This window comes from Balearica regulorum, chromosome 12 (genome assembly GCF_011004875.1).
Source record: "Balearica regulorum gibbericeps isolate bBalReg1 chromosome 12, bBalReg1.pri, whole genome shotgun sequence".
Lineage (NCBI taxonomy): Eukaryota > Metazoa > Chordata > Aves > Gruiformes > Gruidae > Balearica > Balearica regulorum.
The window spans coordinates 22,075,064-22,098,283 of NC_046195.1; the positions used below are offsets into that span (position 1 = coordinate 22,075,064).

At 40.7% G+C, this 23,220-nt stretch overlaps 1 protein-coding gene across 2 annotated transcripts in view; it reads left to right on the plus strand.

Moving 5' to 3' along the window:
* Positions 1-23,220, plus strand: part of MAP2K5 (mitogen-activated protein kinase kinase 5) — a 139,241-nt gene that overhangs the window by 89,064 nt on the left and 26,957 nt on the right. For both annotated transcript variants that reach the window (XM_075764126.1, XM_075764127.1), the window contains 2 exons: positions 10,825-10,851; positions 11,163-11,195. In XM_075764126.1, the coding sequence (XP_075620241.1) occupies positions 10,825-10,851; positions 11,163-11,195 (60 nt within the window). The remainder of the gene's footprint in view (positions 1-10,824; positions 10,852-11,162; positions 11,196-23,220) is intronic.

The following is a 23,220-nucleotide window of genomic DNA, read 5'->3' on the forward strand; positions in this document are numbered from 1 at the left end:
ATGTTTGAGAACACCTGAAATTTCCTGCAATTGAATGTTTGTCTCCAGCTGTAGCTAAAAAAATATTTTTTCCCCCTTTTTCTCTATTTTTAAGACACAGACAAATGGTGTGTGTAAATTCAGTTTAAATAAATAAGATTTATAGGGGGAAATCATTGCAGTGTGGAAATTCAGGACTCCTGCAATATGCCAGTAAGACTAAAGGATGATTTTTTTTTACGTGCCCTTTAGTAGAATATTTTAGTGACGGAACTTAGCATTTCTCATCTTCCACATCTTTTATAAGTATTTCTTTTGCCAACACTTATTTGTCACACTACCATTGTTTAATCTTATGTTCACAAAAAAAGTCTTATCTTGAAAGCGAGCAACTGTGTGCGAGCAACTTACTCCTGTAAGTAAAGTTGCTTACGGGTGTGTTTGGAGTCACTGTAAATTTTTTTTTTTTTGTCGTGATACGCAGCTGACGCCATCATCTGTAGCTAACTGCCAGAGGTAGTGATCTGAACAAGGAAAGGACAAATAGTGAAGAACAGACTTTTGCACTATAAAAACTTTGCACAGTAAATTTCTAACGCGGCGGCGGTTTTCGTTGTGTAGTTGTTCCTTTTCCTGGCGTGGTATTGCAGCGTGCTGTCGCTTGCTGTGATGTAAAACTCCTTTTGGAAGGAGTAGGGTATGCGCCCACAGAATTTCCTCCAGATAAAACGTAAGCTCTTGAGGGTATGTTCTTCCCCTGACGTGTTTGCAGCGCTATTAAAATTAATAGGAATGGTGTGTGCACACGCACACACGAAAACCAGACAATTTTGAATAAAGTTCTTTCCTGTGTAAACATTTAAAAAGAAGGGAAACCCCTTTCACTGAGCCCAGCGGCTAGTCCGTAGTTTGTCCGGCTTTTTAGGTATCTGAAGAATGCAGGTAGGGAAAATGAGTTTTAAATTTCTTTTAGAAGTTTAACCTTAATTTTTGTGATTTTGATTTTACATCTCTGTGCAGAAAGAACTGAAAAAAAACCAAAAAACCAAAAACAAGCCCAAAAGGCCATGGCACCTCACAAGATATTTAATTAAATTTTAAGTTGGAACCCCAAAGATGTGCGGTGGCTGAACAAACCACGTAACGTACAGTTAATCACGCAGATTCAAATTCAGTATATTGTATAAAAACACGAGGGGGGGGCAATGACTTGTTTAATGATAATGCAATTTAGGAGAAATGAAAAGAATTGCCCACTAAATATTCTCGGCTTGTAGTCAAACTTTATACAAAGCAGGATGTTAAAAGGGACGCCGCATCCATTAGGGAAATATTCCAAAGAAATCGGCAGCACTCAGCTGCCGAGGATTTAATCAGCTATAGGAAAGTGTGGATTACGACGACAGTATTTAAGATACTTTTGCATTTAGAGAAATGTTTTCCTTCCTTTGGCTACAGTTCCAGGCCTCGCTTAATAAATTACATGAAAATGACCTGAAGTTTAAAACAAAAAAAAAAAATCCACCGAAAGAATCCTGTCCCCCATTCCGCACCTTCCCATCCCACTGCTCCCCCCCCCAAATCTGAGCAAATACTGCCCCTGGTATTGTAAAGCTTTGAATGTTTTCACACCCCATTAATTTATTACTTCTCTTTCCTCATCTTTAAATTTTTTTTCCCCTTTTTTTTCTTCCTCTTTTTTTTTTTTTTTTTTTAAATTCAGACTCCCCGCTGCTACAGCGATTTTCATCTTGTTGTTAATTTTCCCTGCTCCATATGGAGCTCCAGACATTTCACCTGGAGGCTGTACTAGATTTTGCTGTAGCGATCGCACTTCCGGAGGCCAAAACTGTCATTTAAGGTTCCTGGTGCATCTGTCTACGCCAGGCTTTTCACTGGCACCGGGAGAGTGTGAATAACAAATGGGATGCACCTGAGATTCAGATGATTAGTGTGTTTTGTGAATCTGGGCGACTTGTAAGCAGATAGCTGTAGGGATGGGGAGGGCTAAACGGCTACCCTGGGTGAATCTGTGCTCACACCTTGCATTTGGGATGTGCGGGGGGGGGGCGGAAAGCGCGAGCATCCCGGCAGCCTGAACGCAGAGAGTAACAAATATTTCATCCTGCCTTGTCATTGATTAGAAAAGAGCCTTTAATTTCATTTCACCCCATGTTGTGATTAATTTGCATTCTTTGTCAGAAGTTAATGGAGTTTTTTATGGTTCACTCTGAAATCCTTGAAGACATCAGAGTTGATCTGATGTTTATACAACCGCCAGCGGAATTTTTTCATTTGATTGATGGAGAGCTTGATGTTATTCCAAACGGCTTTTTAAGCTGTTTTTAAGAATTATTTGAATAAAATGCAAGCAAGATATTGTTATAACGATCAAGATTATCTGTTAAAAATCTGTTTCAAATAAAGAACATGATAAGTAGAAAAAAAGATCAAAAAGACAGGAGAAGTGATGAATACAGAAGATGATATTTGTTAAAATATATAATCCAAGGATTCAAATAAGTTATTTCAAAATGTAGTGAAAGTAAGAGGGACCTTAATTTAAGGGTCATTTTTAATATAAAGAGTTTATTTTTGCAGCTTGATAAAGAATGGGAATGAATTAGTACTGAATTTAGTTATAGTTAGATTTTCCCCTTTCGTTTTATTCTCCCAGCTTTTTCACCTTCATTTTACCAGCAGTACGAGCACAGAGCGCTGGTGTCTCTGACTCGGAGAGACAAGACTGTCAGGCCTGTTAGTTCAACAAAATGATGACATATTACACGTCTCAAGGAAGAGGCATCCTTAAATCCCACTGCAAAGAAAACATAAGTGGATAATAGGAAATTTTATAGCCCAAGAAAGCGTTCGCTATAGACTTGCCATTGGTTTGCTTTGTAAGAAAATATACAGGGAAAAAATCCTCGGTGAAAGAAATCTGCTTTTTGCTCCTCCTGTTAGGGAAAGGTTTGTACTTTTACCAAACCCCAGCACAGAAAAAGCAACGGAGAGACGATGCAGAATATTCTGCGTATGCTGGGCCAGATCCTCAGCTGGAGCAAATCAGTTCTGCAGCTCCGGGGAGATGAGGGGACAATGCAGACTTACACCAGCTTTAGGACCCGGCTCTTTTTTTCAGCAGGAAAAGGTTTTGCAAATGTTTCTTTTTTTCTTTTTTTTTTTTTTCCTTTTTCTTTTCTTTCTGATACCAAAGCTGGGTTGGTTTTGGTTGTTTGTTTTTTGTTTTTTTTTTTGCAAGATTTTGTTTTTATTCTTTCATCAGCAAATTCTACCCTCGCTGTGATTTCTACAAGTAAGATTTAATTATAGGTCAAAAAGCTACTGTGCAAGCGCTTCCATTGAAAACAGATTAATTTATTTGCTGTATCTTAGTTTGCTAAATAATTGCATGGTTTTAAATGAAGTTGCTGCTTTCTGATCCCTGTATTAACATGGGCTAAGATTCTTTTTGTTATATGTAATCCATACTATTGACCAAATTTGGCCTGGTTTCATTTAAATGTAAGCAGGTTGTCAAGGAAAAAAATATTTAGTTTAACTTGGCATGTGAAGTAGCCATTTTACTGTTGTTTTTTCAATTGACAGAAACATCCTTTAAGCATTCATTTATTTTGTGAGAATAAATTGAGAGTTGGTTACAGCATGTTTCCTAGTAAGAAAGAAATGTTTTTTCTTCTACATATATCATTATATCTAACCATTTAAAAGACATTAAACACTGTTCAAATGCTAATGCCAAAATAGTGAATTAAATTATTGTATGATATCTTAAATATGATATATTTGTGCAAATATTTTTGCTTTTATAATATATTCCAGAAATCACTGACAATATTTTAAGTCATCTCCTATTATTTTAAACTCTTACCGATTTCTTAACATAGGTTTCACTACATATATCATTCGTGAGATAATACACTTTGGATACATTTTGCCTTATTATTTTTTCTCCTTAGCCAGAAATAAGTTTGAACTTAAATTTGATTTGCCTATTAGAAACTTGCTGTAAAATTTTAATTTAGTTTTGAGTTTTTCCAGGGATGTTTTCTTTTTTGAAAATGGACAGATTTTAGGGGGGGGGGGGATCTGTTAGGAATCTGAAGTATAAATTTGTAATTTTTTATTTTAATCTTCCTGTCTGATTTTTTTTTCTTTTAATACAAAATTGATTTTTGAATAATATGGACAAGCTTGGAAGTGTAGGTACCTAGTAAATCCTGATTTTATAATATGTTTTAATGTGGTTTTAATATGTTTTAAGAGTGGATTATTAGCTTACGATCTTGAAAGACTGATGGATACTGTTTTGCTTTCTAACCCTAAAAATTACAGGCAGTCTGAGGGACCAGGGGTTAGGCTGTGTTTTGTGCCTGGCATTCCAGGACTTAATGAACATGGGTGACATTAAGCATCGACTGCGGAAGTTGAGCGAGATCCTGAAATGAAATTATATTTGTTGCCATGAGAGCTACTTACCAGGAGGGGGGAAAAAAACCAAAACCCCAAAACCCATCCTGGAGGAAATACTGACATCTCGTCTGAGAGATTTTTGCAAATGTGTAAGGATCTCCTGGATGAGTTGGTGCTTCTGCGGAATGGGAGATGTTAGTGCTTGGAAGGAAACATCTCTCCCACTTGTAGTTCCTGCAGTTGATGCCGTTGAATGACTTGCCTGGATGAAAACTGAAACCTGGGAGATCGGCTCTCCTTAGGACGCAAGCTAGCAGTAGGTAGATTGATTTGTGCGGTTGGTTGTTTTAGGTGGCCATTTGCAAACTGTCAGCAAATATTGGATTTACTGAAAATTTACATCTTCTGCGCGCTGAACAGGCTGTCTTCGCCTGGTTCTTCCCAAGTCACCCGGGAACTGGAGTGAATGGAGACAAGGGTGCAGCAGATCCCTGCTCCATTTTGCCTCTTTCCTTACCAAGGGTGCAGCTGTAAGAGCTCAGAAATGAACTGTGGCGCTCAGGCTGTTTGAGGAGCAAGAGTACCTGCTCCTCACGGGTCTGCGAGGTTGTGAGGCACTTCTGGAGATGGTCGTAGCGGCCCCAATGTTTGCTCTGCCCTGCATTCACGGACTGCTAATGCAGGGGTCTCCGCAGAGGCCGAGGGCTGCGTCTCCAACATACCTTGTAGGAGGACACAGCACACGCAACCATCTCGTCCTCCTCTGCTGGGTGATGGTTGCTCAACGTAGTGAGGAGCCCCAAAGGCAAGAATAAGAGTGAATGAATTTGAGGTCTAGGCAGGTGTTTCCCTTCCACAGCAGCCATTCTTCTGCCAGCCCCATGGAACCGTGGGTTTAATTCACAGGGGAATGCAAGGCTACCTGTGGTGGGCAGTCGAATGACATAGGAGAGGATGCTTGTTGCGTAGCATGGTGCCTTTCATTGCCCAAACCCGGTCAGCACCTCGGTTTAGTCAGAGAACTCTACTCGTATACCCAAATTTTTGCTACGCTGGGTTATTTCCTTTCAGATGTCCTGAGAATTGTCATGTGTAGTGATTGCAATTGATTTTGCAGCTCGTCAGAGAAAGCTCAGGATGGGTTCCAGTTTTAGGTGAGTTCCAGTGACAGGTTTTAACCATTGCCATCTTAACCTGTTTTCTTTCAAGCTAGAAAGGACTTGCAGTGGTGTGCTTACGAGGAGGGACAGGCCTGATGGATATTCATCTGCTGCTCTTCAGTGCTTCTGGTATTAGAGGCTTTCTGCTTTCCTTAGATGATTTGTTCCTTGGCTTTATTATTGGGAAGGTTTTCCTTGCCGCAGGGTATAGTGGTAGTTGTGTGTGCAATGAACATGGAGAAGAGATGCAGCGGTGTTGGTGATTATGTCAACCTCACTCCATTTTTTTAGCCTAAAGACCCCAATTCTTTCAGTCTCTCCCTTCTAGATTTTTGGCTGTTCTTGTGATTTTTCTTTGAACTTTCTCCAGCTGGCCCACAGCTCTCGGGGGGTCCAGTGCACAGACTTAGACACAGCACTCCAATGCTGCCTGGAGAATGGATAACCTTGTGTGTCTTCAGGCTGTACTCCTCCCTATCCCACTATTGGGTTTGTCCTTTTGTTTTGTTGGAGTTTTTTTTAGCATCATTTTTAGACATTATTCCTGCTCAGCTGTGATCGATTTTCCTCTTCTGTAGTGTCCTCGAGGTTATCCTGGTATTCCTCTCTCTTAGCATGGTGATCATTTCACTAACAACTTAATGAACATGGGTGACGTTAAGCAAAACCAGGTTAGAACTAAACCCCGACCCCGTTCCTTTATTTGCTTTATGGCTGCCCACCCTTTCTGAGGTGCTTGAAACAAGGTCTTAAACAGCAGTTTGCCAAATTTACTGGGTTTTGTGAGACTCGCTTGTCCCACATTCCTGCTGACTGAGGACTGGGTTACCATGAGCATCCTAGTCCTACTCCAGTGTAGTAGTTATTGTTGGCTTCTTGCACTCCCTCCATCATTTCAACAGTGTGTAGTTTTTCATGCCCACTTTGCTGAATTGTGTTACTAAACTCTGGTAAACAGATTTCTGTGAGAAGTGGCTGCAGTTCAGTGGTGGATGAAATAATCTCTTTATATAAATTTGTTTGTAGACCTCTGGGAAAACCAGAGTAATATAATTGTAAGAATATATTTAATATTAAGGTTGTTGTGAATTGTCTCTTTTTTATTATTTCAAAATAATTTTTATCCTTTTTTGTCCTCTGTTTTGTGCCAGTGACTGAAGTTTGCCATTTGCAAAATCCACAGATTGGGATGAGGGGGATGTTCAGAATATCAGGAAGAAATTAGGGGGGTCAGTCTTAGTGGCTATGGTGCTTTGACTTCTTTCAGAAATACAACCATTCACTTTTGCAAGACTTCGTAAAATATGTCTGAAGATCGTGTTTTCATGCCAGCGGAAGACTGAAAGCCGTGGTGGTGAAGACCATGTGGAAATGCAGAATGCTTATATATTCCTTTTCCATTTATCTCAGGGCAGAGACAAAGCAAGGCTGTCTCGGTCATTTGTCAATAGGAGACAATGTTTGTCGTTTCTGCTGTTCGATAGAACTTAACGCTCATTCGTAAAGATTAAAGATAAGTTATATGTACTTTTAAAATCCACAGTTTCCTGGATAAGGAAAAATAAATGTTCTGCTGTGAAGCCTCCCTTAAAAATCATAACTGTATGATTTGTTGGTATATGTATTTTTCTATTAAAAAAAAATATCACTAGCTTGAAAAGCAGTATATATGTAAAGAGAAAATTTGTTAACTGATATGGGAAGATCTAACCCTGGGTCACCTGCAAATCTCTCAAACAAGAGCTCCAGGGCAAGTCCTAATTCCAGAGAGTAAAAGCGAAAATTAAAGCTGTAGCTAGTGACTCCTCTAAGTTACCCGGGGTGGATTCATTTGAGTTTCGTTGATTGTGCTTGTGAATATAATGTGAAAGGGATGGTAGAGGTCTTCTCAGCCACTTCCCGTCCAAAGTATCTCCATGGAGACAGAAATATAACCTGATGGTCTGTCAAAAGTTGCTTTTCATAACCAGAGGCATTCATTAAATAGTAGGTGAAGCAGGAGGCAAACTTTTGCATTTTTAACCAACCTAAAAAAAATGCCATTTGGAGAATGTGCTTTATGGAGCAGTTTATCCAGATACCACTGATATTTCATGACCTGAGAAACAGACTGTTAATGTGATAGATTTATTTATCATTTGCCCTGCTTCTTCAAATTATAAATGGTCACATGCAGTAAGTAAAACCACAGCAACTACAATACAGGTGCAAAAATATCAAATAGCGTATCTAACTCTGCAAATTCACACAATTGCGGTTGCGTATGAAGAGCTTACAAAACCTTCTGACCAACTGGGTTTTCCAGCGATGAGCTCAGGGCCTTACGTGCGTTCATCTGGCGCGGCTGCGGGAGCATGTTGGTGGTGAAGGGCTTAAAGTAAGTGACTTTTCTGGGACGAGAATGAAGTTTTAAGGAGCGCATCAAAGTGTTCCTCGATACTCTTAAAATGCACGCTGTGCCTTTTTTTGTCTTCCTTTCAAGCAGGGTTTTCAGTTGTGTCACCATTACCGTTTCACTATTTGAAATTCTTCAGGGAAAATGCAAAACCACGATAGTGACAGTGTCCACTCCGATCCCGAAGCATTCTGAGCATCGCGTGGGGTAGCGACACGCCAAACGCTCGAGCTTTTGACCTCTTGGATCCCTCGAGATGAACCTGCCTCCTTAAACTTCTTATCTCCCAGTAGCGCGCGACCACCAGGTGGTTAGGGGAGGGGAAAAAAAGGACCATGGGTGAACGGGAAGATCAAACATTTTATGTTGAGTACCTTAAAAACTGTTTTTAATGTGCTATAAAATGGGATGCTTCGCTTTTTCATGAACTGTGTGCAAAAGGAGAAGCACTGACTGTAAAGTTGTCCTCAGTTAGGTTTGGTTTATAGTTGCAGAGGCTGCCCAATAATGTGATCCTGGAAAAGGTAAACAACATAGTTTTAACAGTGAAAAATATGCCTAATATAAATACAGCGAAGTTCATTGCTGTTCAGAACTTGAAAAATATGACTGTAACATTGCATTTTCTAGTGGAGTTAACAGAGGAGCACAGCACAGCCTTACAAGCAATATATCTGAGACAGAGAAAATAGGTAATACATCTAACTGGGGAGTCTCTGTGGCATTCGCATAGAGGAAAGCACAGTAGCTTTATTTAATTGGGAAAATGAATCAATTACAATGATGTTGCATCATCAAATGCAAGGGAAATAGCAGATATGTCATTACATCGGGTAACAGTGTTAAAAAGTAATTGAGTGTCTTAAGCATTTTGAATCAATTCCAGGTACTGGCACAGCTACCTTAATGCAAAATTTATGAAGATGATCTCAAAATAATATGTCGCCATCAAAATCGTGTAATAAAACCCGGTAACGATGTGTGTGTGAGCGAGCGCGCGTCTCTCCCTCTCGCAGAAGCTGGGCCTGCTGCTCCAGCGGAGATTTGCAATGTCACAGGAAGAATTCTGTAACACTTCCATTTGCGTTGCTTTATTTTTCATTAGAAGCACTGAGCGCTTTTATTAGAAACAATATTTTAAATCTTGTTCTGAAATTGGATGTAATCATATCTGTGTTGGGGCTACTAGATATGATCCCACCTCTGTTCCTTTTCACGAGAAGACCTATTTTCCCGGTAAGGAAACGTGACCGATACTCTGTTTGGATGAAAAACTGAGTCGCCTGTTCAGGTGCGCTAATCTAAAGGAGCTCCGACTCATCCCTGTTGAATAAGCTGAGTCTATTTTGTCGTTTAGCATCTGGAAGTGAAGTATGAAAAAAAAGACAGAATGTTTTGCTTATTAGCAATAATGCAAACCAGCAAATTTATTCTGTTGAATCGTAACAGATTGACATTGACCATTAAAAAATATAATGGACTACTTCTATCTATTTATTATTTTCTTTTTTTCCTTGGAAAAAATAGAATTAGACGCAGAAACTTTATGTGGATATTTGTGCGCTATTAATACAACAATGAAAGACTTCGCGTGCATAATACCAGCTATTTTCTTGGTGCTAGTTTTCAACCTCCTTTATATTACATTTTACTACCTGTAAAGTATTACCAGAGGATCCTGCCTCTGGCTGGGTACTGGGGGAGAGCGCTTCCAAAGCTGATGGCAGCCCTACAACATTCATCATCATGGCACTATACAACAGAGAATATTAAATGTAAGGGGCGAGCCAAATAAACTCTGTTAGAACAGAAGACAACGTTTCCACGAAGGACTGCATTCTGTTTGCATCGTGGTTATGTTGGGTTGCAAGCAACTTTTGTGTCTGTTTAGGAGAAATACGTCATTAATTATCCACACCCATTAGATATGGTACGCATACACAAATTATCAGAATACCAGCATCCCTAAATTCAGTCAGATGTTTTGCATTAAGTACCCGCTCTGTGTTTTGTATTTAATTGTTTGTATTGTAATTCTGTCTTTGTTTCTTTTTGGAATTGAAAGGTGCTTTGCCAATATGGGCCGGAATATTTTGTAGATCTCTGTAAGCAATCGAAGTTTGTTACTACAAACTATTAATTAATTTTCCAACCAAATTGATGTTAATAAATTTAAGAAAGGCTCAGAGACGACCGATAACAAGTCTTTCCTTTGCCATTTAAAACAATACAAAGTTCATCAAACTTTCCAGCCTCACAGATGGCAACGCTCTACTTATAGTCAAAGTAAAATTGGGTTGGAATATATAAGAAACTTGGGTAAAAGTGGAGTATTGAAGGCTTTCCTGAGCAGCGGCAGATACTTCAACCACATAATTAAAGTTTTCTTCACAAAAAAGGGATTGGGAGCAGAGTCTGGCAGTAATCCAAAATTCTAATTTCTGACTATGATTTAATTTCAATTTTAAATAAATCGGTTTTTAATTTAAAAAGAGTGAGCTTCATAACATTAGCAATGATTGCAACATTAAGCCCAGTGTTCACAATCTAGCAATATAAAACATTATTTATATCTGAATCGTAAACAGCCTTTTGAAATGGATTATGGTTTTTCTTCCTATTCTAATACAACCTGGAGGGTACTAAAAAGTGTTGTGTGAAATTAACATTCTGCTGACTTTCGCCTATAAATGAGAAGCGAGCTATTAACATTTGTGTATTTTCATTATGTAAATTGTGTTAACACATGCCCACAAATTGCCACCAGCGATGCAATAATTTTCTCTCAGTGATCATAATGTGTCCAAGTGAGTCATTTTGATTATGACATGCTAATTACATATTGCCTTTTTTCAGATTCAGAAAAACCAGGGATCTTTAATGGTAAGCTTTATGAGTTCAGAAAAAAATTCACTTTTCTTTTTCCTGATGGCTGCTTCCTCTGCATGCTTGAATGCCTTGTTTTAAACTTAGCAAATTGCATTTTGAAGAAAATGCAAACCTTTAACTGCCTGTATTAGATTAGGTACCATTAGAAATAATAGAACATCCTGAGCATCAATGTTTTTATAAGAGTTTGCTGCTGTTGATTAATCTTGCTATATTTTATTGCATTAATGATTTTTTCTTTCCACTCCACTGTAAAGATATTGCATATAGGCTAATACTTTTTCCCTCTCTTCTTTCCATTGCAGCCTCTCCAGTTATTGCAGTGCATTGTTGATGAGGTGAGTCGTCGTCTTATGTGCTTTCACTCCTAAAGTCATTCCTAATGGAGTGGAAAGCTTATATTTTGTTTCCTAATGAAGCACAATGCCCAACATCCTCAGAGCACAAGTTGCCTTGTGCAGCTTGGAGCTGTCGAACATGAACTGCCCTGGTCCCACTTTATGCTGTTTTTCTCCTCCTAATATTGAGTCTTTGAAAGGCTCGATCGTCTCAAAGGCTAGTCCTTTTAGCTAGTTAGGTCCTAAAGCCTCAACCTCGTCGTCCGAGTCGATCCCATGCGTTCGCCAGATGAGTTGGAACGGAGACATTCGCGTGGCGGCACACTTTGTAGCGGGCATATTTAATGCGGTTTAGGTCGGCAAAAGGGTGTTTTGACAAGGAGAGAAAACCGAAGTGTAAGCAGGAAGGCATCTAATTGTTTTCATTTAATCAGAAGGACAAAATAAAAAGCTGAAATGTGGGAGATCCAGGTGTGAACAGTAGACTGAATTGCAGTGGCTAACGTCACGTTTCTGGATTGGAATACTGCTTTGCAGCTTCCGTCTCCCTTCCCAAACTGAGGTGTAAGCAGGGGTCCCAACTCTGGACAGTAAGGCGATAGCCAAGGGCAGACTGCTGTCAGTTTTGATTTGGTTTTAACGTTTAATATGGTGATGATAGTAATTAGGAAGTTTGAACGGGAGAAAAAAGCCATAACTTTTTAAAGACTTGCATGAGCCGCTAGCAGAACGTCATTGCAGGCTCGTCAGGTTGGAGTCGCTGGGTGTTGATGTGGCCGTTTAGACCATTGGGCTATTTGCAACCTGTCCCGTGTAACATGTTCGTTAGCTTGATGTAAGCTCACAGCCAGTGTGATGCCCAAGTACTCTGTCTTGGTTGTATCTCCATCTGTAACTGCTACTGCTAAACCTGTTCCTCTTACCCGCAGTTTTGTCCTTTTATTAGAGAATGACTTAGTGGCCCAGCTGAACTTCTTTTTAAAAGTGACATTTGGGCCTTGAGGGATGCAGTTAAATTAAAATGAACAAGTATCCTTTGTGTAAAGGAAAGAAGCCCTCCCAGTCCTCCAGCAGTGCTGGCTCTTTTACCTGGCTCTTTATGGTGGTCTGGTTCTTCGGGAGGTTTTTAGGCAATTCTGTTTCCTTCATCTTTTCCATCCATTGTTATTCCTGTTACGTACATCTTTGGTTGAGGCATGGAAATTCCAAAGCACCAGTGCTGTATAAACCATCAGCAAAAGGCCATCTCTATCCTAAGGAAGGTCAGTTAAAGATGCTTGTATTTTTACCTGTATTTTGCTACTGTTGGACAAATTACTTTTCAGTGGGCTGGTACTAGTGCCTAAATCTAAGCTCACTATTCTAAAACTCAGCTGCTAAAGAGCTGCAGATTATGGGAGACCTTCTTGGAGCTTTCACATCTTTTCCTCAAGGTTAGAATTACTCCAGTCTTCTCACAAAAACTAGAACCAACGAACTTTGTGCAGTCTAAACATCTGAGTGCCGAGCTAGCTTTTAACATTAGCGGTTTGGTGTTTACTTGTTTTAACTTATTTTATGTTCCACAGCGTGCCGCGGAGCCATCATTCTCCTGATGGTGGTTCAGAGTGCACTGTGCTTGTGGGCACGTTAAGACTTTCAGGTTACGGAGCATAGCTCAGCTGAAAGTTCTTTAAGTGCAACTGGCTTTGTTTTGCAACACACTCGATGTCTAGATGGAAGTTGCATGCCATAACATTTAGAGCCTGGGGGGAAGAGGAGAATGGATTGGCTCTGTAGTGTTATTTGCTCGGTACGCATGTATTGTTAGGGGGCCATTTAATAAGATATATAGTGTTTAGGTAGTGGCTGCCACACCTGGTAGTGCAAATTCTTGGTATGACGGTGTCTTGGAGGACATTTATATTAAGGGTTATTCTGTTCTAGCTCATGGGTAGCGCTGACTTTAACAGATCCTCCTGCCACCCCCAGCCCTGTCCTGTGTACAAAGACCTCAAAGCAAAATGTGTTTAACTTGTGACTAGGTTTTTTTTCCTCCTCACTTTGTCATTTGTAAGATGTTCCTCCTGGGGAATAACAGAGGGACCGGCTTATTTGGCTAATACGCACTCTTCCTTCTACGCCAGGACCTTTTGAGAGGGAAAGTCTCTTTACTATCTGGTACTCTACAGCTGTTGTTGCTACCATGAGTATTAAAGATTAGAAATGCTTAGTGTTGTAAGACTGATTATTTTGGGGCAAATTTTCCCCTTGGCTGTAAGGAGGTCCTAAAACTCACAGGAGGTAGGAGCAGAGCCCCCCTCCTGCAGCTGCGCTGTACAGCCCATCCCCGTAGGAACCCCCAGATACTGGTGCAGAATTCCCCACCTACCTTAATGACGATCAGAACAGCAAGGAATGACGATCTGTAGCTCGCCTCTTCCTCCAAACAGATAGCGCACAGCAGTGCTCCCGTAGTGGCACGGCTTCCGGATGAGCCGTGGTGCCATAGGATATGGGGGGAATAGATCTGCAAGGGTGGGATTGAGATGCCTCAAGGATCTTCGGTCCCCAGGTAGCTTCATGCCACAGTAATAATTTGCTGATGTCATTGCAGTTGAAAACTCTGGGTCCTTTTTCCTCAAGTCCCTTAATATATTTTTGTGTGTGACAGAGAATGGTTTGGACTTTTGGCTCCTAAAAATGTGATTAAACATCGTGGAAGAGAGTATTTCTTGACATTGGGGCTTTGCGGCAGTGTGTTTTCCCCAGTCCTTCCCCCTGGAGCCAGCTAAAAACTCCAGAGCCTGATACGGGGAGAAACCAGAAGTTTTAAAACTGATGGAACTGAAGTAACGTTAAGACCTTGATTCTTTATAATAGTTGCTTATTATATTGGCAGTCATTGAGTTTTTGTAGAACTGTTCCATGTTCCACTGCAAGACAGCAGGAATCCAAAAGTTAATGTTCTGTTCATTCATAATCATCTTTAATTCATAGGATTTATTGATGACTGAACTAGTTAAGAGGTTGCTTCTCTATTACCTGGGTACCCTGGACTTTCCTCAAACTCTGTAAGGTGGCACACTATGGAACAGAACCTGTCCATGGGAGTTTTTAGATGTTCCGCAGTCGTGAGATTTTTGGAGCTGTTTTTTGACTCTTAGTGAAATAATGAGACGTAGCAGGTCACTCTGGCAGTTCAAAAAGTCTGTTTGTTCATTTTCTAGGACTTAAATTTACTTGCAGAAATTCTGCAGAATGAGTAAGTGATTTGAGAAGCAGGATAATTTACCAAAAATTGTCAGGCACGGTTCTTCTTCTCAAATCACAGTAAACTGTGCCTGACTTTTTTTTTCTTTTTTTTTTGTTAAATTATGTTATTGCGCTTTTAATGGCATTGGTTCTGATTAATTTTTTAATGGCAAAATTAGCGAGGAGCATTGTGTGAATAGGATACATGCTTGCCAGGACCTTTATTTTTTAACATGTGGTAACTTATAGTGAAATCTGATCCAGCTACAAATAAGACACGCTCATTTAAGCAACAGTCCTAATCGTAGCAGCATCTCCCACCATGGTAAGATTCCTGCTTCTGGTCCAAAGATGAGGATAGACTAGTTGTTGATGTAGTTCATCCTGCAACGCAGCCAGCAATAAAGGCAGTCTGCTGTTATTTGAGAGCTGAGAGTCATTTAATATTCTAGCACTCAACTTCGTTTGTCTCCAACTCACCGAAATGTTGTATGGAAAGCACTGAGCAGTGCAGATGAATCCCTATTGGGAAGGACATGCATCGTTTGCTGTGCGTGCAGTCTTTCCAGAAACATTCCAACATGAAGGAGAATGGAGGCTGCTGGAAGCAGGAGCCGTTGCCTGGCTTGGAAGATGTCCTAGATGTGGCCCTATGTTTCATGATCATGCAGGCAAAGAATTTGCACTCCAGTCTACTCAGCAACAGGATTCCACTTGAAAAACATTAGGTGCATTTAAAAAAAAAAGTGAAAAGGTTTTATCATCGGAATCTGTTCCAGATGATAACTTAGAAATACAAACAGCAGAGCCCCAGAATAATACTATTAATGTTGCAGACCCCAGAGATGGTGCATCAGAGAAATTCGCTTAGTGGGTTGACTCTGAAACCTAAAGGTTGCAAGTAAAATCAGTATGCTTTTTAACCTTTCTTGCTGCTCATGGTCTCAGAATGCCTCCCAGGACTTTTTTTTTTTTTTTTTTTTTTAGCTTAACTGTTCCCTGCTCAGCCTCCAGATCTCCAGCAGCCTCCCAGACAACCTGCATGGTCCAGTTAGTGTTCTCTTTACTAAGGTCTGCAAAAGTCAGTCAGTCGAATTCCACTTCCAAGCAGAGATTATGAGAACTGTAGCCATGATGATCATTATGCATATTCCTTGTAATGCATTAGAAAAATCTCAGTTTAAAAGGTAAATGAGGGTGCTCTAAATTTTCAATTTGGTAAGCAGTGGGGCACTGAGCTCTGCAACTCCGCAGCACAACGTGGGGTTAGGTTTTCAGGAAAGCCAGAACTCGGATCGTAGCACGGTTTTGCGTTCCTTGCAGTCAGTTGAAAATGGCATTGTTTTCAAGGTTCTTCCAACCTGCAGTAAATCATTTCCCTGTTATCTCGTTGTCAAAATGTATTACATAGGAAATTATTGTTTAGTTACTTCTTCAGCTTTATTCCAGATGCAGTATTTCAAAAACCTTCTAAAAATGTCATCTTTCCTGATTGCTAGTCAGATGAGCGTTCAGTAAAACACCTAGATGATTGCCGCTTGTGCATGAAGATCCCAAAAGGCCAAACCCAAGAGCTCTGTGGTTTTCAGCATGTCACCTTCCCATCTTTCCGATCCCGTGGGTTTTGGCTCTAGAGGTACCCGAGAAGGTTGCATCCCGAGAACGTTGGATAGACAAAACTTGCACTGTGGAATGCATCCAGTAGGCAGTCCTCCTGACTTAAGCAACTCCTTTAAATTTTCCTTAAGCTCTCCAGGGCTATTTTGTTTGACCTTTATTTAGTTAGAGTATCCCTTCTAGGAAAGCAATTATTGCCAGCCCCTTGGGTGGTTGCTGTAAACTGGGTTTCGTTGTACTGGAGCAGTTGTGGTCACAGGCTCTGTAGTTAAGCATCAGCTCTAGTTTCTAACCCTTTCTTCTTCATAACCTGAAATAAATTAATTTTGGTTTCAAAGTTTCCATAGCTTGTTTCAGTGTAATAGTGACTTAGGTGTTGGTTTTGGCTTTTTTTTTTTTTAATGTATTAAATGTATTCCCTAATGAATTAGGGAAAAAACTCGATTTTTGTCCAGCAGTTTTAGTTAAATTATTGTATTATTCCAATTACTTCAGAAGCTTGAGGAGTGAAGACTTCCAAGAGCAAATCCGGTTTTTACAAACAGGAGGCAGCATTGAAAAACCTGCCTATTTTGACAAGTTGGGCAGAAATTTAAATGAAAAATTAATTAGTTGTACTCATGAATCCTTACTCTGATAGCTTCATGAGTAAGTAGTGAGAAGCTTTCCATGAGTTTCTTGAGCATTTCTGTTAAGTGCCCCCACAGAGCTACTCGGTCTCACAAGACTGCAGTTTAATCTAGCTCAAGGACTTTACAAACTCTACAAATCAAAGACCTCTTTTTTTTTTTCTTTTTAAATTAGTACTCTAGAAACATTTAGCAGCATCAGTTAATGCTAGTGTAGTGTTAATGCTGAGCTATGAAGCATTTCAGTGCCAATTTTCCCGTGGAAAAAAAATAACTTGGACTTAATACGTGTATCCTGTATAGTTGTTTCTATTCCCTTATTTTTTTTTACCTGGTTAAATATATCCCTCTATTTATTGCTACGACGTAGCCTTAAAAATTCACAGGATGTTCAGCTTGATCAAATAACACAATGAAGAGCATTGCCTCTCAAGTGCTGAATTTCTTAACCTTATGCATGAGTGCTACATTTTGCTATTCCCATAAATGAAGTGGGAAACTCCAAAGGCTCAGAATGAAACAAGACTTTATTTTTTTCATTGGGAATTTCTCTTTAGAGTCTCATGTATCCTTTTAAATGTATGAACAGCTATATTTAACCCTGAAAATTTCTGGAGCTTTGAAGATTTCTATGCAAGAAAAGCCGGTGTTAGGATATACACACGTGTGTGTGCATGTGTACACAAACCCGCCGTAATTTGTCCTGTGGATAAGTTGTTTTAGGGTATACTTTTATTGAGACAGAAACTGTGACCTTACCAGTGTATGAGATTCAGAGACTTATATAGGAACAAGGTAAAACCACAGGTAGGAATTGCTGAATAATTACCTTTAGACCAACCTGAGCAAGAACCTTCCCAAGAGGACAAGCTCATTTAATGGTTCCTAAAACTCAATCTTGTGGATGTCAATGGTCATGCTTGATTATTTGCAGCAGTGTTTTATGAAAAAGCAATAAAAATGCATTGGGAGTGTACAGAGGAAAAAGGGAACAATAAATGGTTTCAGTTTTTCGATTGAGTCCCTTCGGTGTGAACAGGTAAAGGCTACGTTTCATGCTGCTGTGCCTTAGCTATTTGAAGTGTGCGTGTGTGTGTGTATCTACCCAGAACACTGCTGTGCTCTGCTAGCTTATGATCGACAAGAGACCAGCAATGAGAGGAAAAAATTCTTATGTTTGTTTTAGAGAGAAAGCAATTACAGTTACGGTTAAAGGATTAACCTGTTTTTCCAGCTACGTGTACGCCTATCTGCAAGGCCCTTTAGAGAGCCACACTAACAAGTACAAAGCTTGGCGAGAGGTAGAAAATGTCATGTCGTACACTCTAGATTATCCCTGATGTTAATTACACTCTTCCACTTCTTTCCTTCCCTCTTCTGGGCTCTGAAAAATATCCCACAGTAGCAAATGCTGCAAAAGCAGCAAACCAAATAGCCCCAAGTATCTACTGACTTGTTTAACCAGCGACGTCTGGATGCATTCGGTACGAAGGTGGGTTACGCATACGTGGTATTTTCAAGAACTTGGGGAGCAGGTAGCGCTGCAGAGAGAATAGCTGGTTCTCACGTGATTTGAGGTGTTAAAGGTAGGCTGAGTGTTTTGGTGGATAAAACACTGGCCTTTCGACCTTGGTTCCCGTCCAGCTAGAGATCTGGAAATAAATGAGTTTACTGCTGACACTCCAATCCCAGCAGACGAAACTTCACACCAAAATGCCCCCACGTATAATTTGTCACATTTGGCACCTGCTACTAAGAAAAGAGCAAGAAGCGACCCGGTGCAGAGATGTAATCATCTTTCACCTTCCTGCTGGGGGTGGGAGTGTAACAGGGACAATCCAGAAATGCTTTCAAGTCTGGGCTTCTGAGCCACCTCCAGACATCGCCGTCTTCTGCGAACTTGTTACTTGTAGGAAATCGCCTGCCATTAGGTTTGTGCAAGGTTTTTGAAGTATGTTGGCTAGAAAGTCAGAAATGCTTTTGGTTTGTTTATTTATTTTTTTAAAGAATGCTGTAAAAGATAGTTGTCCTTGTAGGAGTTAATCTGCGTAATATTGTAATTTGCTAGTCTCGTTTGAAACAGCTCGGTAACTGCAGTGCATTTATTACATGTAATTGCACCTGACAGCATTTTGGGTGCATCTAAACCTTAAGTTTGTCTGAAAACAAATCACTGTTTGGCCACAATGTAAAATGCAGCTACTATATAAAAATAGGTGTATTCTTTGAAAGCTTGAGTAAAAGAGAAACTGGAGTGCATAAAAATTCTTTAATCCTAGAGATTTTTTAGGCTGAAGTGATAAGCCAAAAATGCTTTGTAAAGCGCACGCGTTATTAAATACTGCCATTTCAGCATCAACGGACAAGTTGCAGAATAGGAGTATCTGCCCAGAGGAGATGATGATTTCAAAGACGGGGTGTGCTGGGGAAACCCAGAGGAGAGAAGAACTGAAGTTTGGTTTGCTCAGTTCTGCTAACTTCCCTCTTGTGGCCATAGAGCCATAGGACCATGGCATTTCCTTCTGCACAAGCGTTCACACTGAGGAGAGAGTATTGCTAAATAGCAGTAGCTGTAGGGAACGGGAAAATTTAACCCTTCACAGAGAGGGAGTTAGCAGATGAGAAGAGGGGGTAAAACCTTTTAGCACTGAGAATACCAACCTCTCTTGCCCACAAAGTGTAGCCGAGCTCGTCTTTGAGCCTGCGCAGGTCTGCAGCCCGGCTTTCTTATGGGGACGTCTTGATGACAGCGTTCTGCACCGTGGCTGCCCGTCAGGCTGGCCCCTGAAGGAGGAGGTAGGAGGAACACAGGTTTGATCTTAACACATAGCGGGGGGCTTTGCCATCACCTTCTTGAAGGTTTTAGGTAGAAGGCTGTAGTTGCTGATTTTCCTGTTACAGGGAGATCGTGGGCTTTGTCTTTCTTCAGAAAGGATGTGATAAATCTCAGACTTTCAGTTGCTTTGAGAAAATATTTCACTCTCACGAAATTGTCTGTTGAGGTGCGACCTCTGAACGTGTGTGAAGCATAAGATGCTTTCGGTGTATGTTGCCAGTCAAGATCTACTCCCAAATTTTATTGACATAAGAGTGTTTCCAAAGCAAATAAGCAACTCAGAGCCGTATCTGATGAATTAGCTTCTTGAGGTTGTCCAGGTAAACCTCCAAGCTGGACAGAAAAGAGGGGAAAGGTGCCTTATCCATATTTATTTATGGGTTTGGTGGACATAATTTATTTCCTGAGCCTCAGTTGCATCTCTGCTTAGTGAGAGCAAACAGATCAGGAGACATTTCGAATAATAGGTTTGAGAAGTAGGTGAGGATAATGCTGGGACCTGTAATTCAAGCTCTGATTGCAGTGGTTGCAAAGGATTGATTGGCTTCTGGTCACACTATTAGGTGGTTCCCTCTTCCTTTGTTCAGACCTGTGGGAAAAAAAAAGAGGATACAGATAGTAATGTTATCGCTCCCTTCAAAAGAGAGTGCTTTTGGAAGGATTGTCTCAGTATTCTCGTTCTCAGGTCTTCATTTAGATAATGTGACTTCCCCTAACTCCATGGAAGCCAATAAGGTTTATACCAGAGCCTTGGCACTCTATAAATTAAATATTAGGAGCAGTGTTTGAAGTTTAAAGCCCTCCCTCCTCCTGCTAGCTCAGATTTTCTGCTGCTGTGCTTTTTTCTTTATGCCTGAGCACCTTGCTGACAAGTGCTAATAACAAAATGCCAAGAGAGGGTCCAGTTGGAGTTACCACACATTAAACATTCTGAACTTGTCCTTTTGCTCATAGATTGTGCATAATTAATAATTAAACGGTTTCAGTTGTAATGGGTTGACCTTCTTGAACTGTTCATTATTCACAAGGCAAAGGCATCACTCAAACTTTTTTTCCTATCGCCCTTCCCTGTTCTCACTGTGTGTGCACCGTTCGGCTGGTTTTGAGAAATCAGAGGCTGATGTTGTCTCTTCCTGCAGCAGATCCCAGTTACGGAAATGTTGCTTGGATGCTCAGGGCACCAGCCAGCCTTGGGAATAAGCTGCCGGGGGATGTGAGAGGCCAACGGGCCATCGACCCTTTCAACCGCTTGTGTCTTTACTGCCATTTTAGCAGCATCCCCAATATACAGGTCTTCATTACATTGGTTAAAAAATACGGTACTTAATGAAAATGAAAGCACCCTTTCCTAATTTAAAATTAGTATACCTCTTCCTCACTCCTTTAAAATCTTGAGTTTCTGCTTTTTTTGCCTCTATAGTATGATTTCAGTTTGCGGGTGGGTAAAATAAGGCAGGTCATTAGAGTGCAGCTGGCCCGTTCCCTATGGTTACGTCAAATGTGACCGTATTGCATCACACAGTGTAAACAGAGTAGAGCCTCAGCCAAAGTCTGGGGAACTTCAGGGTACCGTATAGGATGTATTTATTTTGTGTAGGTTTGGAAATTTTTGCTTTTATACAACAACATTGTGGTTGCTCAAGCTACAGCAATAGCAACACTCTCTCAATTAGAAATGGCTCTAACCACAAAATACTCTCACCTTTCTACTACTCAAATGGTCTTGCATAGAACAGTATCAGAAATTGAAATATTTCAGTCATTGGTTTCCCTGGGTCGATATCATAATGGAATGGATGTTTTCTCCTTCTAGCTGAGGTACAATGCAGCATGTTGAGGCAGCTTTTTAGTGTTCACCTTTGGAAGCAGTTGAGGGTCTGTACTTTCCTGGTTGAAACCAAAACCTGCCTCCTTCTCCCCTATCTATCATACCTCTGCTGTAAAGCAACAATTGGCTCATATGTACAGGAATGCAACCAAAGGTTTTATCTGCACTGATCTGTTTGCCCTCAAAACACATTTCCCAGCAAGTATTTTCTTCAGATTGATGCACTCTCCCAAAAGGCTTGTGGTTAGTCAGGCAAATAGTCAATATATTTGTGGATGCCCAGTCTAAAATCCTTGTGATGACTGTAGTAAAGCACCTGGTTTTCATACTGAGATGCAGTTGGTGTTCATCTCCATCCAATCTCTTCATGAGCTCCTGAGAGCAAACCAACCAAGGCATGGCCATGACTAACAGGTCTGTGGCAGAAGAGAGTAGGCCTGGATGGGGATGAAATACCCTCATTGTACAGAAAAATGTGCCCCCCTCAAAAGAAAAAAAAAAAAAAAGCATTTAACATTTACTTTCATCCAGGTGACATTTTCTTGCACGCTTACGCGGGAGCACCTTGTCTCCTGGCTGTGCTGCAGCTCAGGAGCTGCGTGTCGAGGCGTTAATACTGACATCAGAGCAACTTCTTCCCTTGCCTGCACGAACCCTGACGCCGGCTTGGGACAGCCCAGGTGGAACGCTGGTGGCTTCAGAGCCGTTCATCAGCTGCTCGTTCCCTCTCGTAAGGAAGTTTCACTCTATTAAGGGTGTGTCATCTCTTGGTGATTGCGGAAGTTATCACGGCCCATGTTAGTCTGCCCGTCCTCTTCCCCAGCGTGGACCGATGGGAGCTGGCAGCCCCGTTAGAGGCTGTGGTGCTGTACTTATAATCAACAGCGGGCGTAGATGGCTGGGCAGAGCCGGGTCCCTGGCGAATGGGCTCCAATAGCTTCGCCCTGCAGTTTTCAAAATGATCTGCAACACGCGGCCAGGGTGTTTCCTCCCTGTTGGGCTTTGAGTCGGTCCCACCTGGGGAAAGTGGCTTTTGCCACTTCAGGTGCAAGCCCAGGAAGGCTCTGCTGGACAAGAGACCGTGATGGGGAGAGGCAAAACCTGCTGGGCTCCGTGCTGGATAAGCAAACCTGACATTGTGCTGGGGATTCTCTGTATTAATATGAATAATTTTCATGCGCAGTTCTTTGAAGTGGAGAAAGTTTAATTGCGCTCCTTATTTCCTTGTGTTCCTTCCACTCTCCAGTGGAAACCTTCCTATATTGATGTCATTTATAAGTTTAGAAACAATAACCTCTCTCTCACCCGGTCTAAGTTCAAAGAGAATTTGGGCATGTTATATCAAACACTCCTTGTATTTAATAGAAGTCTTTGAAAATTGTAAAGCAATTTTGGCTTCTCCTTTTACTCTTCAGTTACTTTTGATTTAATTGTATTTTCCAGCAGTTTCCAATTGTTTGAATTGGAAACAAAGCCTTAATAAGAGTTCTAGTTAATTTTCTGTCTTGTAATTACCGATCTCATTTTTCTGATAATTGGCCACAGCAATTATATGTATATTTACTAATCACATAGGAGGCTCTGCAGTTGTGTCTATCTGCCACCATTGATAATGGCACACACATTGCAGAGGTGCTTTTATCATCTTCTTTTTTCCACTACATCAAAGCTATTTCCTCGCATTCTCAATAATGAATACATGCATGCATTTGACACAGTTGTGTGCTAGAGAAATTGTTTGGCTCCCACCAAATGCTGCACGCTCTGAGTTTCTTGCCTGCAGCGCTGGAAGGTTGTATGTAATGATATATTGCTCATCCAAATGGCCAAAGCACTCCAAAGCACAGTGAGATTAAAATAAGTCATTCCTTTGTTAATTTA